At 38.1% G+C, this 20,414-nt stretch overlaps 1 protein-coding gene across 3 annotated transcripts in view; it reads right to left on the reverse strand.

Annotated features, from left to right (window-relative positions):
• Positions 1–4,357: 4,357 nt before the first annotated feature.
• CNTNAP5 (contactin associated protein family member 5) overlaps positions 4,358–20,414 on the reverse strand; it is a 757,303-nt gene continuing 741,246 nt past the window's right edge. For all 3 annotated transcript variants that reach the window (XM_058548782.1, XM_058548783.1, XM_058548784.1), the window contains 3 exons: positions 14,138–14,356; positions 12,572–12,643; positions 4,358–9,976 (listed from right to left, as the gene is read on the reverse strand). In XM_058548782.1, coding sequence (XP_058404765.1) covers positions 9,780–9,976; positions 12,572–12,643; positions 14,138–14,356 — 488 coding nt within the window. In that variant the 3' untranslated portion in view covers positions 4,358–9,779. The remainder of the gene's footprint in view (positions 9,977–12,571; positions 12,644–14,137; positions 14,357–20,414) is intronic.

Raw genomic sequence — 20,414 nt, forward strand, 5'->3', positions numbered from 1 at the left:
TTTTCAGCCTGGTTGAGAGGTGCGGACACTATGAGATCACTTACCAGATCAAATTTAGTCCCTTGGAAATTTGTTCTTTTTCAACCATCAGGAAAGATAAAATCAATTCATATATAGCTTAAAAATTGTATTATTAAAAATACCAGGAGAGGGGCCGGCCCGGTGGCGCAAGCGGTTAAGTGTGCGCGCTCCGCTGCAGCGGCCCCGGGTTCGCTGGTTCGGATCCCGGGCGCGCACCGACGCACTGCTTGGCAAGCCATGCTGTGGCGGTGTCCCATATAAAGTGGAGGAAGATGGGCACAGATGTTAGCCCAGGGCCGTCTTCCTCAGCAAAAAAAGAGGAGGATTGGCGGATGTTAGCACAGGGCTGATCTCCTCACAAAAAAAAAAAAAAAAAATACCAGGAGAGTTTTTTTATACCCCCCCCCATATATTATGTGTCTATTTGGACTAAGAGCCATCTCTTTCTCCTCTTTCATTTCATAGGCTTAAGCCAAATACAGACATGAAAAAAAGGGTAAGATTAAAATAGTCCTTCACTAACTTTTCATTTTACTCTCTGATCATATTATGTAACTAGAAACCAGGTCATGAAAAAGAGGGAGAGTAGACAAATTAATATTTTTTTAGTATGCGAATATTGTTTTAAAATGTATTGAGTGACGTGGCACTGAACCTCAGAGATGAAAAATAACTTATTTATTTATTCTCCTTCAGCTACTAACTAGAATTGTTGAAATTTGAAGCTATGACTGTCTGGCTAAAAGCCTGTGAGGTCAAATCTGATATCACAAATCATTCCAAAATTTTCTTTTAGGATAATTGATTTGTTTCATTATTTAGAACTATGTACTCTCTTTTGGGGGTAGGGAGGGCATCTCAAAATTTCTTTTATGGCAGAGTCAGAACTAGAACTCAAGACCTCTTCCTAGTCCAATGTACTTACAAACAACTACTGATCCCCTTGACAAACAAAGCATGACTCTCTTTTCTATGTCACACTTTGTTAAATTCTGTATGATATGTGTCACTTGTTTTCTGTACCTTAGGAAATGATAAAAAAATAAATGAAAGCATTTATGGAGGGCTCCACTGAACACGTACTTGGCTAACTGGTTTGCATGTAGTTTTTAATTTAATAGTCATGATAGCTGAAGTTTTTTTGTTTCTGTTTTTATTTTCCACTTTACATCTGCACAAACTAAACATCACGGTGGTTAATTTATTTCAAGTCATAAAACTAGAGAATGAGATTTTATGGGATTTGAGCCCCGGTTTGCTTGGCTCCAAAGTCCATGTGTCTCTACCATATAATACTGCTTTGAGCTGTATTCCATGTTGCTGCCAAGCTTCACACCCCTTTAGCTGACTCCCAATGGCACGTCCTCCCTACTTCTTCATTAAGTGCCTCTAAAAAGGGTCATTGGTGCCTTACTCTTGAAAAAGCCAATGGTGTTTATCTATTCTCATCTGACTTAGATCCTCAGTAGCACTTAAGGACTGTCAACTTCCTCCTGACTAAGCACTTTGTTTTCTGGGCTCCAACTTACCTAGTTTTCCTTCTTCCTCGGTGTCTGGCTCCTCCTCCTCTAACAGACCACTGTTCTAGGCTCTATTTTCTAGTTACACTCAGGGTCTAGATGATCTCAACCAGTCTCTCTCTTAATCTCTCTCTCTCATACACATGTATGTACATACCTATATGTGTACACATATATATGTATCTCCGAAGTGTCTCTCCAGACAAGACCACACTCCTGAGCTGCAGACATATACCCAGATACCTGCTCAACATCTGCACTTGTTGCTTAGTTGGAATCTCAAATTTAACAAAATCCCAAATTGAACTCACTGTCCGTTCATCTCACTTCACATAAACCATTCCCTAAAACAAAACTATTTGCTCCCATCCATTCAGTTGCTTAAGCCAAAAATTCTAATCTTTCTTGATCCTTTTCTCCCTGTCATGCTTTCCTTTCAATTCATCAACAAGTCCTCTTGGTCTGTCTGGACTCAGCTATTATTACAATCTGCTACAACAGCCCTAGTCCAAGCCACCATCAGCCTTTCTCAGGCTTCTGAAATGTCCTAACTTTTCTCTCCTCCTCCCTCTTGTTTCCCTATGGTCCATTTTCCATTCAGCAGTTAGATGATTTTTAAAAGGTAAATCTGATAGTGGCACTCTCCTGTTTAAAGCCTGTGTCAGTTTCTAATTTCTGTATGTTTACCAACTACCTCATATATGGAAGTCTTAATAAATACCATGTGAAGTGAGTCCTATTTCATGATAATGCATATTTAATATCTCAAACACATAGAGTGCAGTTGAGCTTAAGACCCTTTGTAAGAAGAAGGGGAAGGCAAGGTAGATCAGAAATGTAACTGCTGTGAGTGAGCACAGATGAAGGTTTAAGAGAGGCCTGGGTTTCATGTGGGCGACTGAAACCAGGATGGCTCCAGAGCCCTGCAAGTGACTTTTGATCAAGTGCATGAGCTTGCTCTTGTATACGTTCAAGCCAAGTGTGCAGGCCAGTACAATTCAGCTGAGCAATGAGAGAGCCCATGACAACACTTTTAGGCCTGTTGAAATCAATAAACCCAGAGAGTGGGAGTTTCATGTTTCTCCAGAAACCCCATAGGTCATGTTGTATGGGAGTTAATGGTCTAAGGAATGAGAATGGGAGCTAAGGGATTAACTGTTTGATCCTTCATTAACTCAAGAAAACACAGCAAGACACATTTGTCTTCCACACAAAATCATACAAAATGCTCTCTTTATTAAATATACATTATTTACAGTTTAAGTCTTTCTTCTGTACAACAGTAACCATAGAAAACAAAGAAATCTAAGGCTAACTTTTATTTTTCCCCATACAGTGTATTAAGACATGTTACGTGGTCTACAAAACTGATTTGGAACGAGGCAACATCACTTGGGATTCTGTTTTGGGAACAAAAGTGAGAAGGTCAAAGGGAAAAGGTAGACTCTGGCAGATCTACAAAGAGAGGCGACCTGTTTTGTGCTTTTGCCATTATAAAGAGTCTGAAATACATATTTTTTGGGGGGGGTAGGTTATTTTGCATTCTATTGTTTAATTGTTAATAATCTCCCTGCTCTTTCTCATTCCTCAAAAAAAGAGGATCACTACATGCCAGAGTGAGACTGATTTCCCATCTGAAATGGACACGTTGTAATACTTTGTCATAGGGATCAGCAATCTATAGCCCATGGATGAAATCTGACCTTCTGTTTTTGAAAGCAAAGTTTTACTGAAACACAGCCATGCCTATTCGTCTACGTATGGCTGCCTTCCTGCTGCAACAGCAGAGGTTGCAACAGAAACTATCTGGCTTTCAGAAAAAGTTTGCTGACGCCTTACCTATCATATCCTGGAGGCAGACCTTTTGTTCCCCCTCAGCCTGAACTCCTATTCCCAATGAAAACTCTGCTCTCTTTTTACCTCTTCCAGAGGGAAGTGACAGCCTAGGATAGCACAGGATATCAGGAGGCTGGTCTACTACCAGATTCAGAAGGAGAAAATTCTTGGTGTTGGACCTCACTAAATACAAAGAAGTCCCTCTCACAATATATCTATGCTGCTTTAAGCAAGATTTGGTATTTTTTGCATGAGTATTTAAGGCAGGACAAGGTAACACAGATTGACACTGCCATTCACAGAGAAGAGACTATGAATATTTCAGTAAAAATGGGGTGGAGTTGACTATAATGGAAAAATATGACTAGTCATATGCCCATTAACATTATCCCCTAAATATTAAATATGGGGAGGTCTCCCAAGGAGTCTGCAGGGATACCATGCTCCTGTTGCACACCCTGCACCTTTTTCATGTTCTCTGAGGCTACTACTGGCATCCAAGGTATATGAAGCTAATAAAAATAAGACCGGAATTTAATCACCAAAACAATTAGCTTCACCTTTGGTCATGGCCTAAGACTACTTTCTTGATTTTGTTCTGCTATTTTGTAAAGGTTTCTCTGCGTCACTTGGAAGGACTGAGAAAAACGGTGTTCCCAGATAGTGTTAGATAGTGGGTCCCTGACCGTATTCACCATCAGGAACGGAGAGTATCAAACCTTCTTATCATTATGGCATGCCTATGGATAGCAGGACCAATGAAGGGGAAAGAAAGATCACTAGACTGATTTCAGGACCTCAGGACTTCCACCCACAGTGGTTCTGATTCAAAACAATGGACCAGGAGAGCTTTCTGACAGTGTCTTTCCTTAAAGTTGTATCTGGTTGCTCAATCTGAGCAGGTTAAATAATTGTGGTGATAGCTCTAAAGCATCTGGGAAAATCCTGATGAAATAAAAGATTTGAAAATATATATATGGTTCGAGTAGGGCTGTAAAGGCTCAAAAATGTCATGCAAAGGTGAATAAAGAATTCCTCATGCAAAGCCCATGATATTGCCTCTTTCCCTAATGTGTAAGATGGTGATCCAAATGCACTAAAGAGACTCCTGAGTTAGGAGCCAGGAAAGTGGGAAGCGCTGCTGCCACTGATCCTGGTGGAAGCAGTGACCCTCCGCAATGACCTGGGACAGCCACCAGCTGTTGCTATGCATTCCCTCTTCCTCCCCAACATGTTCCCAGCAGGCGTGGTCAAAACACCAAAACCAACTTTTGCCGTAATCCTTTCTTATGTTTGCTCAGCCACTTTGTAGACTACAACATTACAAAAGACAGACAACTAGCTTACAAAGTACAATATTTCACTAAAGAATGTGCTTTCTATTCTTCCTCAAAGTACCTTAGTGCAAAATAAAAGAAAAAAATCACTGAAAAATATCAAAAGATTTAAATATTAAAACCTTACATGAAGGTTTCAAATAACTGTCAACTCAAAAGGAAACGTATCTCTCCCTACTAAACATATACGTATGAAGAACGTCCTGAAGGAAGCCTGAATAACAGCCCGTTTTTACAAATTGGTCGTGTATGTGTGTGTTTACTCTTTTCTTTTTCTTTTAGGAGGTTCAACTATTTGGAATTTGCGAAAGTAGAAACGAAAACTAGGGACAATCATAATTGCAAACTAGATGGCTTAACAAACAAGAGTGTGGTTGAGGGGCTAGGAGGAGAGGTTACGGCAGACTCAAGAACAGGGTGTGGAAGTAATTCAATTACACTATATGTCTTTTAAAGAAAGCATTTTCAAACTGCATGAGAGACATGAAATAGCACTCAGTTATCTTCCAAGTATTCTGAAAGATTTGAGTTTGCCTGTACCTTCTTTCATTAACCACTTTTGCATTTGCAGGAACAAGGGAGTCTATTTATTTGGTCTACTTGTGACCTACAGGACAATTGAAGACTAAGTATGTCCAAGCATGTAGGTTAATGAAAATGAGTTTCAAATTCCCCTTGGCAGGCAAGGTGTTACAATATAGTTTTGATGGATTGTAGCCATGGGGGAATTCAAAGGAAGCCAGGGTGTTGGTGGACAAACTGTCAAGTCTTTTTATAAGAAAGAATTCAACAGCCTAATTCCTATCTCCCTGTATATCTTGGAGAAGATGCTCTGCTTGTGGCCTCCCGGTGAGGTGCTGCTAACTGAATGAGATTCCTGCAGAGAAGAGACGTGTGACTCTCAGGATTGGAAAAATTCACACAGGGCACAGAGGTGAGACCTCACTTAGATGGATGACACCTGTTAGTCAATTATTTACTCAAAATATACTTCATCTAGTTCTCAGAGATCTTCCTAAATTGAGTTGAAATTATTCATCAGGACACAGGAGGGTTTTAGGAGGAGCTGGAGTACAAAAGGGACCTTAAGGAATGTCCGGAAGAAAAATGGCATGCGATAGGTCAACGGCAGATGACAAACAAATAACAGAGAAAAGAGGAGGAACAGCAGGAGATTGTTGTTTCCTGCCCCAAAGAGGGTCCCCAAGTTGTCACTTAGGTTTGACTGATGGGAAGGAGGATTTTCAGAATCCTCTAACCAGAACTGAAGCAAGAATGGAGAGAATTCAGCCTTTCAAAAAGTACTTTAGAAATGGAGACATTTATTCTTGCTGTCCCCAAAGAGTCAATTCATCTCCCTTTACAGAATAGATCTGCATAGACAGATATTTGCTTTGATAAGGAGAAATAAAGTAGCCTATTGAAGGGAGGAGTAATGAACAAAACAAAAATTAAAAATAGTTTCCAGAGATTTATCTGTTTCTTTTCTCTTATTTTATCTTGTCTCTAACAAGGGCCTTACAAAAATAATTGAGAAGGACCTTTGCTCTGTATTCTATAGCATGTCATGCACACTCCTATTAAACAATACATCCCCTGCTTGCTAGACTTTGAGCTCCCTAAGGGTAAGAACAAAGTGTAATTTATATTTGTAGACCCAATGTCCAGCACAACCCTTGGAGTACTGGGCTTTCGATAAATACTTCATGAATGAATAAAGAAGAAAACAATCTACTTCATTTGTTCTGATCCTGCTCCTGTTACCTTGTGCTAGGCATGGGTCTGACAAAAGGTGGAGGTCAGCTTAGTACCATTTATGTTATTACTAAAGAGAACAAAAACTGTTTTAAAAAATCAGCCCTAGGATCCTTAAAATGAATCTCCCATATGCAGTTGAGAGTGAATAGAAGAGGCTAAGCTATCTATAAAAATATATCTAGAGAAGTGACAAATGTCTAATTCTTTAGATTAATTCTCAAAAAAAACATGGGAATCTAACCTATTCACACAATGAATGATGCAGTGGGTGTTAAGTATATATTAGGGTAAGCAAATATACTGTTGCTTGCATAAATAGATTATCTGCTGGAAATGATATGAAACAGCCCCCTTAGAATGTGAAATTGTACAGAATTTTTTGGTTTTACTGTAAAGTGACCACATTCCATAGAGTCTTTTTGTAAACAGCAGTTATCAAAGACTGCGGGTTAAAGTGGAGGATTATGGTGATCCCATTGGCCAGAGCATGCAGTCAGAAAACCTGATTACTGAAGCAGAAAACGATGATTAAGGAGGGAATAGAATGCTCTCAAAGACTATTTGTTTTAGATTATAATTGTTCAAGGATTGAAACACGCACGTAATTGAACAATTGCACAAAACTACCTGGGTTTTGGTACCACTGAGGAAAGAAAGGCAGAGTTAACACTTATTTCTAACTTAAAATTGTGTTTTCCTTTGGAGGGAGCAGCTTGCTTGCTTTTCATATACATCTAGTGAAAGTCAGAGTGTTCTCTGGGGTTATGAAATAATCTAACCCTGTAAAAATAATTCTGATTTAGCCCTGAGACTCTACTTATAGGAATGACGTGCAGATTGCACTGTCTCAGCACTCATCTTTGGGTCTATGATACCTAATGTGCATGTATGTATAGTCTACATATGTAGGGAGGTATGCTCGTAGATTCTGTAGTGCAGATGTGGCAAGGATGTAGCTTCACAAATTCTTCACCCTACAGAACTACCTATAAGCGTATATAAGTAGATGAGGAAAGCAAATACTCTCAGTTGGCCTTTGCTAGTCCTCCATTTCTTCCATCAGCACTATGTCAGCAAAAAATAGTCCTCGCTTCTCAGAGACTTGAATAATGAGCAGATCCAGCTTTATTACTCACACCTTCCTTTTCCTTTCCATTTCTTTACTGGAGATGCTTCAGGCTAAACCCACTACACTTCATAGTGACTTTCATTTCAGGGGACAAATGTCTATGTAGCCAAGCAAAAGGCGGATTTATACAGCCTTTTTATGGAAATAGAAAACTCAAAAGTGAAAATTGGAGATAGGGGAGGACAGGGCAGGAGAAAATAGTATTTAAAGATCTTTACTCTTATTAATGGATCATTCATCTTATTAGAGCGAGAAGAAGAAAAAAAAGTCACCTTGTAAGAATCACTTTAAAATAAATTTACTAGCAAAATGATATAATGGAAATGATGAAGTGATTAACTAAGAATCCACAGAAAATTTTAAGGAGAGAATGTATATTGAGAACAACATTTTAAAGTAGAGAAATATGATTACAAATGAAATCCTTGCCCCGTGTGCTCTGACACTGAAAGAAAAGCTGAAATACGATGAAGGTAACACGTTCCTTATTGTGAGCCTCCGCATTCAGGAAAGTGTTAATCAGAGGCGATAGGCACACTACAAACAAGATGGAATGTCTGTTAGCTGTCAAGGTTGGCGAACAGCAATGTGGTAATTGTTTTCCGAATCAAATCTGTCCTGTAAAGAGAATCAGTAAGTATTTTCCACATCTGTGAATCATTATATTGGCATTCCCAAAATACTGGAGCATTTACATGGTTTCCTCCTTATCATTTTCTCCAAGATGGCCCAGAGGCAAAGAGTGAGTCATATTGCTATAGCAAAATCATCAGGATTCTTATCACCTCCTCGTGGATGAGCTCAAAATGACTTCTTGATGGAATGATTGTGTTTCTTTGATGCTTTGTTATCAAAAGGGGCAAAGACCCTGAAATTTGTCATGACCTCATCTGGGAGTTTATGCCTACAAAAAAAAATGCATGTGTGTGTTGGTCTTCATGTACACAGGATGTAGCAGATGTGAAAATGTGTTGTGCCATGGAACCTAAGGCCTCCTCTGAAAATAAGCAGTGGGGGTTCGCTGGAGCTAATCACAATGCCTCATATGTCAGCACATCTTCAACCTCTTAGAGAAACAGCTCGATGCACGGAGACAGAGGTGGATCATTATGTCTGTTCTAAAATGTGAAATCTGCATTCACTTTCTTCACCAGATCTTTAGTGAGTGGACAGAGGGAAGAATTCTGTTTGGTATTTCTCTTCTTTCATGCAGTTTTGTTTTTTGTTTTTTTTTTTTTAAAGCTGAGTTAAGATGGTTTCAGCTCTTTCACAGAATCAGGTATTATATTAGACTGTTATTTGAATTTTTTTATGCTGCAGCAACTCATATATATATATTTATATATATATACCTCAGTATAATAATCCCAGGAATAACCTAGCTAACATTTGTTATAAAATTGAAAGAGGCATTTTTGAAGTTATAGAACATCTACTTTCTAGCATCTTTCTTTTCACCACCTAATTTCAAGCTACTATTTTCCATGCTTCCTCTAGGTTTATGCTATTGTGTGCTGTTCTAAAATGTCAGCCCCAGGAGAGAGTGGTAAGAAAGGAGCAAAGTAATAGCTCACTACTCTCAGGAATCCTATATTTTAAAATACTCAGGGGATAAGAGTCATAGTGAAAAAGGGTGATGAGTTAGGCCAATGGACTTCCTATGGAAGGAAAATTCACACAAAACAAACCTCTCTTGTTCCTTTTAAAGTGCTATAGCAAACCATGCCTCTAGTATCTTTGTTCTCTACCCCGAGTTCCCTTGTAGGAATGGACTTGAGATGAGGGAGGATATCAGAGCTGACCGTTATATGCCTAAGTCACAGAGCTCAGGTTCAAAGTAAGCCTGCAAGACTAAAGGGCTGCAGAACTGAAGAGTGCGTCTTAGAAACTGGAAACACAGAATTGAATATGCACATGTGCACACATGGGTTTCTTCCTTGTCAGTCTCTTGAGTGATCATTATCACCACAATAGATTTGTCAAAGAGGAAGGCAGTGGCCATAGCTGCCTGGTCTTCTGGTCTGGGTCAAGGGAATAGATGCTGTGGCGGATGCAAGTGTGTTCCAAAAATAAATGGCAAATAAATAAGAGAAAGAGAATGACCAAAATTAAAATACAGGAGAAGGACAAAAAATTTAACAACAACATAAAAAGTATAGTAGGTGACCCTGCAGTTTTTTAGATGAAATATTCCCGTTTACACTCGCTCACTGTGTTTTGCAAGTCAATGTCATTTCTAAAGGAACTATCCAAATTTTCTGGATATTCCTTCTCCTTCATCTGATTAGTACGATGTGACTGCTTATGGTGGTAAAGGAACCGGGTCATGATGCCGATGACAGAGAAGATGATGAATATCACCACCGCTATTACTCCTGCAGAGAAAGAGGAAAAAAAAGAAGGAAATTATCACAGATCATCTGCTTCACAGAGATGATTCAGTCTAGACAAGAAGGCACTTAGGAGAAACAAAATGAAACAAAACAAACAAACCCTGCCACATACCCAGAAATAAAGCCCAGCTGAAATGTCTTCAGTCTTCAATTATAAAAAAAACATGCTCTTTCAGACTAGCTAAGGAGAAAGCCAATTTACATCAGAGAAGTTTTATTTAATGGACTAAGAATGCCAACAAATAAACATGGAATCAGACTAGCAAAGGATTTCCTAGTAAATTTCTTCAAAACCTGCTTTAAAGAATGTGTCAGAATCATTTGTAATTAGCACACTTCTTTGTCACCTTGCAAATAAGTATTTTAGAACTATTTTAGCATCCTAGAAAATTAATATTTAAATATCTCGCATCCCAATACATGCTCTCCTGATTAAATTTGTTTATGGTATATGTTTGCTTTGCTAAAAATGTTTTATCAATAATGAAATGCTTACCAAACATTTAGGGCATTCCTCTGTACTCTGCTAGACACAGGCTCAGAAGTGGTATGCCTCTGTCCACCCAAAACTCAGAATCAACTAAAATGGCAAACTTCTGCCCAGTTGTGTGTGATCCCCCCTACTGTGATTGTATGTGATTTTACTGGACCTGCCTGGGAAGTTATCCCCACTAACCCTAAGATAGGTCTAGTCCCTACCTTTGCCAGGAAGGCTCTTGGGATGTGAAGAGCAACATCAGAAAAGGGATGGTGAAAATGTGGATACTGCTGACTTTTGAAAGTGAGAATGAATCTATACATGAAAGTAAATTTTCAACATTAAAATATTTGAAATGTATTTATGATGTTCAAAGATAAGGTTATTCCTAGTAAAGTATATGTTCTGCTGTTTTGTTTTTCTATCTAAGTAGAATGGATATTGAGAAAAATATTTTTCTTATAAAGTTATTTTTGGACACCCTGCATTATGATTTATATAAGCATGGAAATTTAAGAGTTAAATATATTGAATACATATTTTCCACCAATTTGTGTCAGAGTCGAGGCCATTTTTAAGACTGCTTACTTTTTAAAATATTCCTCAACCATTATGTGGCATTTTCCCTAACAATTTCAGAAAAAGGCAGAGTAAACCACCTAAGTTAACAAACCTATGAATAAACTGGGTGATAGTGAGTGACTCCCCAGACAGGGCTGCAGCTTTAAGAGATGAAATACAGAACTAGTTTCTACTTCTTCAGTACATGGAGTATTCAGAGTTGGAGGCTGTATAAATCTCCAAGAATTTTCCCCTGGGGTTAGAATGACTTTCCTGCTCTTAAAGAGACTCACAGAAGCATGTACATGAGTGGGGAAAATGTCAATAGCCACAAAGGTCTTTTCTCCACTTGTCAAATGAGAAATTATAGGAAGAGAAATAGGCACCAAATTCTTTCCTACATTTCTTGACGGCAAACAAAAATCAAATTGGGCTCTGTTCCTGAAGCAGAAATTCAGGTCAGATGTTTTAAGAACTTCCTTAGGGAAAAGTCATGGTTTTCTTTCCTTACAATCATATTGTAATGGTGCACCTCTGTGCTCCCATGGCAACTTGTACTTCCTCCCTCAAACACTACTCACTGGTTCAATTGTTATCTGTTTACCCATCCCCTCCCCCGCCAGGCTGTGAGTTCTTTGAGGGCAGTGTCCATATCTTTCATCCTCGTATTCCTATACTTAGCACAGGCCCTGACCCATAGCTGGGGCTCATTAAATAGAAGTTAAATGAATGGATACTGCCAACTTTTAAAAGGAGAACTCCATCTGGTGTGCGTCAGTTCATCTAGCCTGCCAGAAGGCAGGGATGGGGGCACCTGCTAGGACTATGGTCCTCAGATGGGAATGAATTTAGTCTCTCACAGGCGTCTTACATTAAACAAGCTTTGTGTTGCAAGGCCCAGACGGAAAAATCAAGCTACTGGAGGCAGCAGACAAGCTGAGGTAGAATAAAAAGGAGTGAGGCTGACAGGCAGTGAGAAAATGGAAAAGCAAGAGAGGCAGGAGGGAGAGCTGAGCTCACAGCAGAACAGACAAGATCTGTATCTCTAACCATATGTGCTGCTAGAGTTGAAACTATAGTCTTGTGGGCTTCACCCTGCTCATTAGATCCAGCCCAAATCACTTGGTGGAGAAAACCCAACAGAATGGCAGCTTTGCCCATCTGTCTGCCCCAACATGGCTTCTTCCCCATATGTGGTTGTATTGGTTTTCTTTGTTAGTGCTTTAGGAAAACTGACAACTGGATGAGATGAACAGGATGCACACTGCCTGTCTCTAAGTAAATTATCCGGCTGTTGACTCAGTGTTCAGCTGCCTGATGGATCAGGGGTGAGATGCACACATGGAGCTGCTGGTGCTGGGGAAGAGGGTGCCTTTGATCATACAGCACACATGACTACTCATGAAAAAGCTCACGGTCTTGCAGGTCATGCAGGATTCTGGGTGTTGGGTGGACATAATCAAAGAAGGATTCAGACAAATTTTCTCAAAGTACAAAATCACTTATGTACTTTCTGCTTTCGGCAACAAATGGTTTACCTCCAATGATGGCTGAGTCACTTCGAACTGCATTGGTGAGTGGTTCCCGCTCATCTGTCTTCCCAAAGGGATCTGAAAGGAGTAAAAGACATGAAACATCACTCCTCACTCAAAGATCTGGAGAGAGGTCTACAATATGGAGTTGAGATGACACATCTATGGATTAGACCAGGTGCTCTCAAATAGTTGTGAGTTGGGACTTTGGAAGGAACCCAAACATACACAAAAAAAGCGTTTGAAATACACTACTTATACCCCGTAGTTCCATGACACTTTTAGCTTCTATATAAGTTGTAAGATAAGGGGTTGAAACAGATGATGGTGGTACCCTGCCCATATCTGCTTTGGCCTACAACTTACCTCTCAGCCTACCCTTCAAGTCCTTCTCTGCTTTGCTGGACAGTTCCAATGCATGACAATGGCTTCTTACCTCAAGCACACATGCCTCCCTGCTTCAGAGGTTTCTTTAGCTGCAAGAGGATTCTGAGTCCATTGACAGGGAAGAACAAAAGTGCTGGAGAATTAACACCCCCAAGAAACCCTCACTGATGAGAGAGGGATTTTACCATATATACATTAACATATATGGTATAAGAAAAAGAGCACAAAGTTTAAAGGTACATAGATCTGAGTTTGAATCCTTATTCTGCCACTTGTTGGCCTGGTGACACTGAACTGGACACCTTTTTAAATAGCAATCTGCAAATATATTAAAAGGGGGTAATGATACCTGTATGTATGCATATAGTGCACATAATATTTTCAGGATCTATAGCACCTATCATTATTATCGTCACTTAATTCTTAGGAAATGACTACAATATGAGTATTATTTTTCCTATTTCACAGATAAGGAAATTATATCAAAGCCATTAAAAAACTTGTCCACATTTCTATAGTTAATTTATGGCAGATTCAAGAATTCAAATCGAGGATAGCCAACTGTCACATTCAGCTTGTTTCTATTATACCTCACTACTGCCAGCAAAACACCAAGAGCTGAAACAAGCGGGTAGCAGCAAAATTCTATTCCCTTTCTTTGCTCATAATTAATAACTTATTTCACAATTGATTACCACAACTGATAAAAACAAATCCCAAGAACACTTCAAGACACCCAGGATGATGATTACTAAGAAAAGATAAAAAAGGTATTTTAAGGAGTGGTAAAACAAGAAAAGATATACGGGTGATAGTGCTGTGGGACTTCCTTATTATTAAGGAAGGCTAATTTTAATCACATGAATTATATTAGTTCAGCAACCAGCCTACCTCCTTGACCCGTAAATTCTTCAATCCTCAGACTACAACAATGACTATACATATATTCTATATAACATGTACTATATGCAAATATGCATTTACCTCCAACTACTCATTATATTAAAAGTAGGATTGTATTAAGTATATGTAGAAATCACCCATGAGAAACCAGTCACAATTCTTAATCACCTGTAATCATACAAGGTGAGAATCGAGTAATATTAGCCTTTAACCTGGAAGCTTCTTGAAGACATCAAAAGTAGTGCTACCGAAGGAAGTTCCATTAAGTATTCTCTTGTGTACCTGATGAAGTATGCACCGTGGTCACTGCATTCATGTCCACATCCATCATGGAGCCACAGCTGGATTCTGTCAAGGTCCCTTGGATAGTCACAGGTGCAATGGTGGCATGACGCAGGGCTGCCTTCAGTGGTGCTATGTGGTTGTACTGGACTGAAGACAAGCATCCAATAAAACCCAGGGTATTTGCTTTAGCAACTTCAGAATCCAATCCAAGATTCTCTGCAACATGAAAGACAGTTTTTTTTTTCACTATGCTCTATATCCTCTTTAAATAATGTCTAAAATTACAGAAATTACTTTGTTATTCTTTGAATAAGAGAAATTGCCCCCTATCTTTCTTCATTTCCTATTCCCAAACTCTGCCCCCATTACAAGTATCAATATATCAACCACACATCATAGAAAACTGATAAGGCTATCTCTGCTTTGAGATAATGTTTAAAACTTCTAAATTTTCATTTACGTATTTTATGAACTGTAACAGAGACTTAATAAATCTGTTCTACACCCTAGATGTTTTTTAGAATTTATATCATTATCTCCATCATCATTTATCTGTGGACGCTGGTGATTAGTTCAAGCATACTACAGTGCCCATTACAACATTTCACTCAAAAATGTAGCAAGAAAAAAATGAAAAGAGGAAGACAGAGAGATCAGAAGTCAGAGTAGTCCACCCAGAGGTTTACGATATTCATTGTCATAAGCAGCCTGTATAGACTCATCATCTAGTCAAGATTTTCACCCACTTAGTTCTGTCCATGGTACTGATTGGTGACCATAGATTTTTCTATGACAGCACTCAACCTCCCTAAGTATCTTTGAGTCTTTATAAAAGAAGAAGAGGCAATGATTTATGATTCACAGCAAGATCAAATGTCTCATTTTCCTCAAGATTTGTAGTAAGAGTACTCAGTAGCCCATTTCTTTCTTTTAACAGGGATTATTTGAACAAATTGCTACGATGCAATTACATAAGACTGCAATACGAATTGAATCGTTTTTTTTCTTAAGGTGTAATAATATCAACATAAGTAGATGGTTCAAATAGTTATTTTATTATGATTATTTGTTTATTTTCTGGAAGATGGCAGGGGCATTCCTCTATATCAGTGTAGGCTATAATTTATTTTGATTCATAAATGGTCAAAAAATGTCTCCATGTATCTCAAAGCAAGCATTTTGTTGGCAGCATTTCGGAAAATACGCAATGAGAATATGAAAGAAAATGAAAAATAAACATCCTTTAAAAATGCCTTCTCTAGTTTTGCCCTCATTATATTCTCCCCCTTCAACACCCATATAAACCTCACTAATTTATTATCCCTCTCTTCTTACAGGAAAAGGAAAGAAAGCATGTGTATTAATACTATGTGGTCATTGCAACAAATTACCACAAACTTAAACAACTTAAATAAACAGCATAAAACAACATCAATTTATTGTCTTACAGTTCTGTAGAAGTCTAACACTAAAATCAAGGGCTAAAATCAAGGAGTTGGCAAGGCTGCATTTCTTCCAGAAGTTCTAAAGGATAATCCATTTATCTGTCTTTTCTTGCTCCTACAAGCCACCCACATTCTTGGCTTACAGCCCCCGTCCTAAGCTAGCAATGTTGCATTCCTTTGTGCCTTTCTTCTACAGTCACATCTATTTCTAATTCTCTTATTTTACCTCCTTCTTTCACTTTTAAGGACCCTTGTGATTACACTAGGCTTACCCAAATGTTCCAGGATAATCTCTCTATTTTTAAGGCTAGCTGATTAGCAAGATTAATTTTATCTGCAACTTAACTCTTCTCTGCCACTTAGCCTAACGTATTCACAAGTTCTGAGGATGAGGACTCAGATATCTTTGTAGGTCATTATTCTTCCTACCACTCCATGTCTGAAATTTTGTGAGAATTTTCCAGGTAATGGTAATGAAAATCCAATAGATATGTGAAGTAACACTCTCTTTTAAGTGTGAAAGAACATTGGGTTGGGGGAGGAAACTGCTGTCTTCCAAATGTTTCAAAAAATATCCTAAAGTGGCAGTACATATTGCTAATTACTCATGAAAGGATCACATATGTTTATTTCTTATTATAATCTTGAAAAGACTGTGTCTCATAAGAGACTTCTCAAATATTGTTATGCAAAAGTCTTCCAGACCAAAAAGCTTTAATTAAGACTGGGTGCTATTTGCTGAGTGGCACCAGAACTCAATGTTCCCAGCTATAATTGAGAATACACGTTAGCTACTAATTGGTAGTTATCAAGTGGGTAAAGTTAGAGATCAGAAGTATTTAGAGGAAGAGGCAGAAGCAAAGAGCAGGGAAGCATAAACTGGCATGAAGTTTTTGCATTGTAGAATTTCAAAGTAGTGAAAAGTGACATGTCATTGTAGCTATGCCTTAAGGGTCTAAGTCAAAAGTGCCAGATCTCATTCCCAGAACCCAGTTAGAAAGAAGCTTATATTAGTGCCAAGGTCTTTGGAGGACATCACTATATTGATTGCCACGAATATGAGCTCCGGGTACACAAATAGGCACATGGATAAATCAGAGAAATGCTGGAAAAAGACATTTTCTTCTTAAAGGAGGAAAGGTTTTGAATAAAGTATTTTCTGTAGGGAAGCATGTTTATTCTAAATATAATAATAAGGATGGAAACCTTGAGATATTTCTGAAAGAAAAAATGAAGGGAACAAAAATCCCTGATAGGAGAAAAGACTCTCAGTATGTGACCTAATATAATTGTTTCTCAGATTCTTGCATATATGGAGAGGCAAAAAAAAAAAAAAAACTTAGGATGGTGCCTAATTATTTTTCCTTCTTATAACTTTGTTAACTCATATGTGCTAGAAATAATTGTTTGCTAAAAAATTTAAAAGCTGCAAATACTCAATATTTACCACTTATCGAGTGCCTACTATTTGACGACCCAATACTTGTTTCTAAAGTATTATTTCTAGTCCAATCAAAAGTTCTTCCAGGTGTATGCTATTATCATCTAACATTTACAGAGGACGAAACTGGCACTCAGAAAAGTTAAAAAATGTACAAGAGATCACTTGGCAAAGTTGAGATTTAAACCAAAGTCTTTATGACTTGAAATGCCAACTCTTAATCAAAGCTATGCTGCCTCCCTAAAAAGTTCCCCAAAATATCCTAGGTAGAGTAAGATATTTTACATAAATTAGCTAAGAGGAAATAAGTTGCAAAAACTAAAGAAAGCACAAGTCATTTTGATCAAAGCTTCACAGGATTCACTGAACTATGTATTATATTAAAGACATGATGCATTTCTTAATTCATTTTATTCAATTTTTCGGTTACAATTGCATTATCTTCATAAGGAACTAGGTGAGCAGACTATTGTACATGCTTAGCTATGCAATGAACATGGAAGACAAACTTCACCATGAACGTGGCTACACAGAAGTGGTAGAAGGAAGACGCAAACAAAGGCCTCACCTCTGGAAAACGCTCCTTTTCTCTTCTCACTCTTCCCAAGATTCTCTGCTAACATATGAAAGTCCCATCCAATCAAGAATTACAAGATTTCTCCTGATAATATATACCACCACCTTGAGAAACCACAGGTATGCTAAAAGAAAAACCTATAAAAACTTCTTATTTGAAATTAACTTGATTTCTCCCTCTTAAAACATTTTAAATATCATTGAAACATAGTTTCTGATTTTTATTAGAGTCTATCCCGCTGCCCTCAAATACCGATGTAGAAGCAGCAGGGTGTGCTGAAAAAGCACAGGTTGGAGGTTAGAGAGACCTGAGTTGATGAGTCATGCCCTTGCACATAAGACTTATGTTTTCTCATTTCTAGGCTTCAGTTTTGTCCACTGTAAAATAGTGAGAAATAGTACCAGCCACATGAATTGTAGTGAAAATAAATATAATAATATAAGTATGATTCTTAGTTTAGTGCCCATAAATGCATTTATTATTATTATCTTTACTCTTCCTACTACTCATCAGTTCCAAACTCCTTTGCCTAGATTCAATGGCCTCCAACATGCCTTTATATGAGACAACTAAGATGTAAGTGCTGAAGTGCTTGCTGCAAAGTCTTTCCTCTAAATTTCTACTTCATACTGACTCACAACTGAATAAACATAGTACTAAAACATAGTGTAAAACATGGAACTAAACATAGTACTAAAACTTTGAATGGCTCTATTGGTTAAGCTATTATCAACCAACTTCTTCAAGCATTTTAGAACTTGACTTTCTACATTAATTTGCAAACACTCAATTCTTCAAAGAAAGTTATGCCTCTCCATTAAGCCAAGTGGACTCTGTGATGCCAAGGAAAAGAGCTTCAGAACCAATTTTAGCCCCAGAATGTGCACTACACAGTCACAATTGTTTGGCACTAAGAGAGGGATAGAGCCAATCCAGGCTAATTTTATGCAGGCAGTTTTTCTGGATATTAAAAAAAAAGGTCAGCAATTTGCTAAAAAGAAACAATGCTCTAGGATATAACATGACATTTGCTATATGTCAAAAGCCATTTATGACATTTGAATCCTGAAGTGTCAAAATACAAGCCATGCAGACCCACACAACCTGGGCTGTTAAGAGTAAAACATTGTACCAACATAAAATATAAATAAATGAAATGGAAGGTATGAGCAGTATATACAAGTAAAGAGTTTTTCCCTCAAAAGTCCATTGTGGCTTTCAGGCAAGAGAGAAACAATCTGAAAATTTAACTACCAGGAGTATCCAAAGTCCAAGAACCATGTCCCTCAGATAAAGATTTTAATCTGAAAGGGGACTGTCAAACTGTATTAAAAAAAAATACTTGGCATTTACTTAATGCCTTTATGCTTTTCATTGTATGTTCATTTGTACATCTTATGTAAATATTCATCCTTGTGAAATGAGAAAGGGTGAGATAATTATACCCAACGACCACTTAGAAAAACTAAGACTTACAGGTCAATCCAGGTCTGGAACCTAGGTTTCTTGAACCCTATCCTCATTTATTTTTATTATGTCATGCTTAATACCTTTCTTGTAGGTATTGATCATTGATAAGGTGAAAAGAAACCTCACCTCTGTAGCATGACTTACAGCCATTCACTAACTAGCTCCTGCCCACCTCTGTGCTACACACGACTGAACTGTTCACTCTTCCCTGAACAAAAATACTCTTCTCTTTGCCTGGAAGGCCTTTCTTTCCCTTAATTACCTGGAAAACATCTGCCTCCCCTCTGTAAACCTATGACAACCACACTCTGTGTGAGACAGTGGACTAACAATCACCAGCAAGCAGACATTGCCCCATCTGTATGAGCTTTCAGTCACTTTGGAGGATTAATTTAACAGACCAGCAATGATTTCATGTGATAAGTCTTATGGTAAGAAGTGATCATTGTGGCTGTGGGAGCACAGAAGAGACCCCTGATACAGTCTAGGACAGTGGTGATCAAGTTGAATATGCAAACGAATTTTCAGGGAAATGTAAGAAAACACATATTTCTAGATCTCTACCCATTCAGTAGGTCTGGTGTGTAGGTACTCAAGAATTTGCATTTTAGAGCACATTCTTAGACACTTATGATATGGATGGTTCATGGATCACACTTTGAGAAACACTGATTTAGGAATGATGGCTTAGCATAAATGTATTTAAAATAAGTGCTTAAGTGATGAATAGACAATAATCACGTACGAGAGGGTGGGCAGAATATTCCAGACAGAAATCAAAGCCCTACAAGGCCTAGAGTGAGAAAGTCTATCATATTTAAAACACTGAAAAATCAAGTTAACTCTGCCTGAAAATAAGGCAAAAGATGACATTGAAAATACGAACAGGAGCCAGGTAGAGTTAGTAACCTGCTTCTCCATATTCTCAGGACACTTTGCTCTATTCCAGTACACTCCATTTAAATCATGATAATGTTTACTAGTTTATTCCCCCCACTAGATTGGAAGCTTCTTGCTTTCAGGAAACCTGTCCTGTTCAGATTTCCAACCTTATTAACCAGGAGACAGCGCCTAACACATAGAGTGTAAAAAGTAAAAGGATTTAATGAATGAAAAAATAAATGTCTCCTAATATCAACAGTAATGCAGCCTAATCAGGGATATTTATGTATAGTTCAGACTTCTGCATTCAAGCCATTGATAAGCATATAGTTTACTTATACATTCACACTCACAACATGTTGTGCTTTCTTTGATGAGGCAGGCCAAGTGCTGACGAGAACTTCATTAGTGTTTCTTACATCTCTGCCAAGAGGGCACATGGAATATTTCTCTTCATTG

This window comes from Diceros bicornis, chromosome 10 (assembly GCF_020826845.1).
Source record: "Diceros bicornis minor isolate mBicDic1 chromosome 10, mDicBic1.mat.cur, whole genome shotgun sequence".
NCBI lineage: Eukaryota > Metazoa > Chordata > Mammalia > Perissodactyla > Rhinocerotidae > Diceros > Diceros bicornis.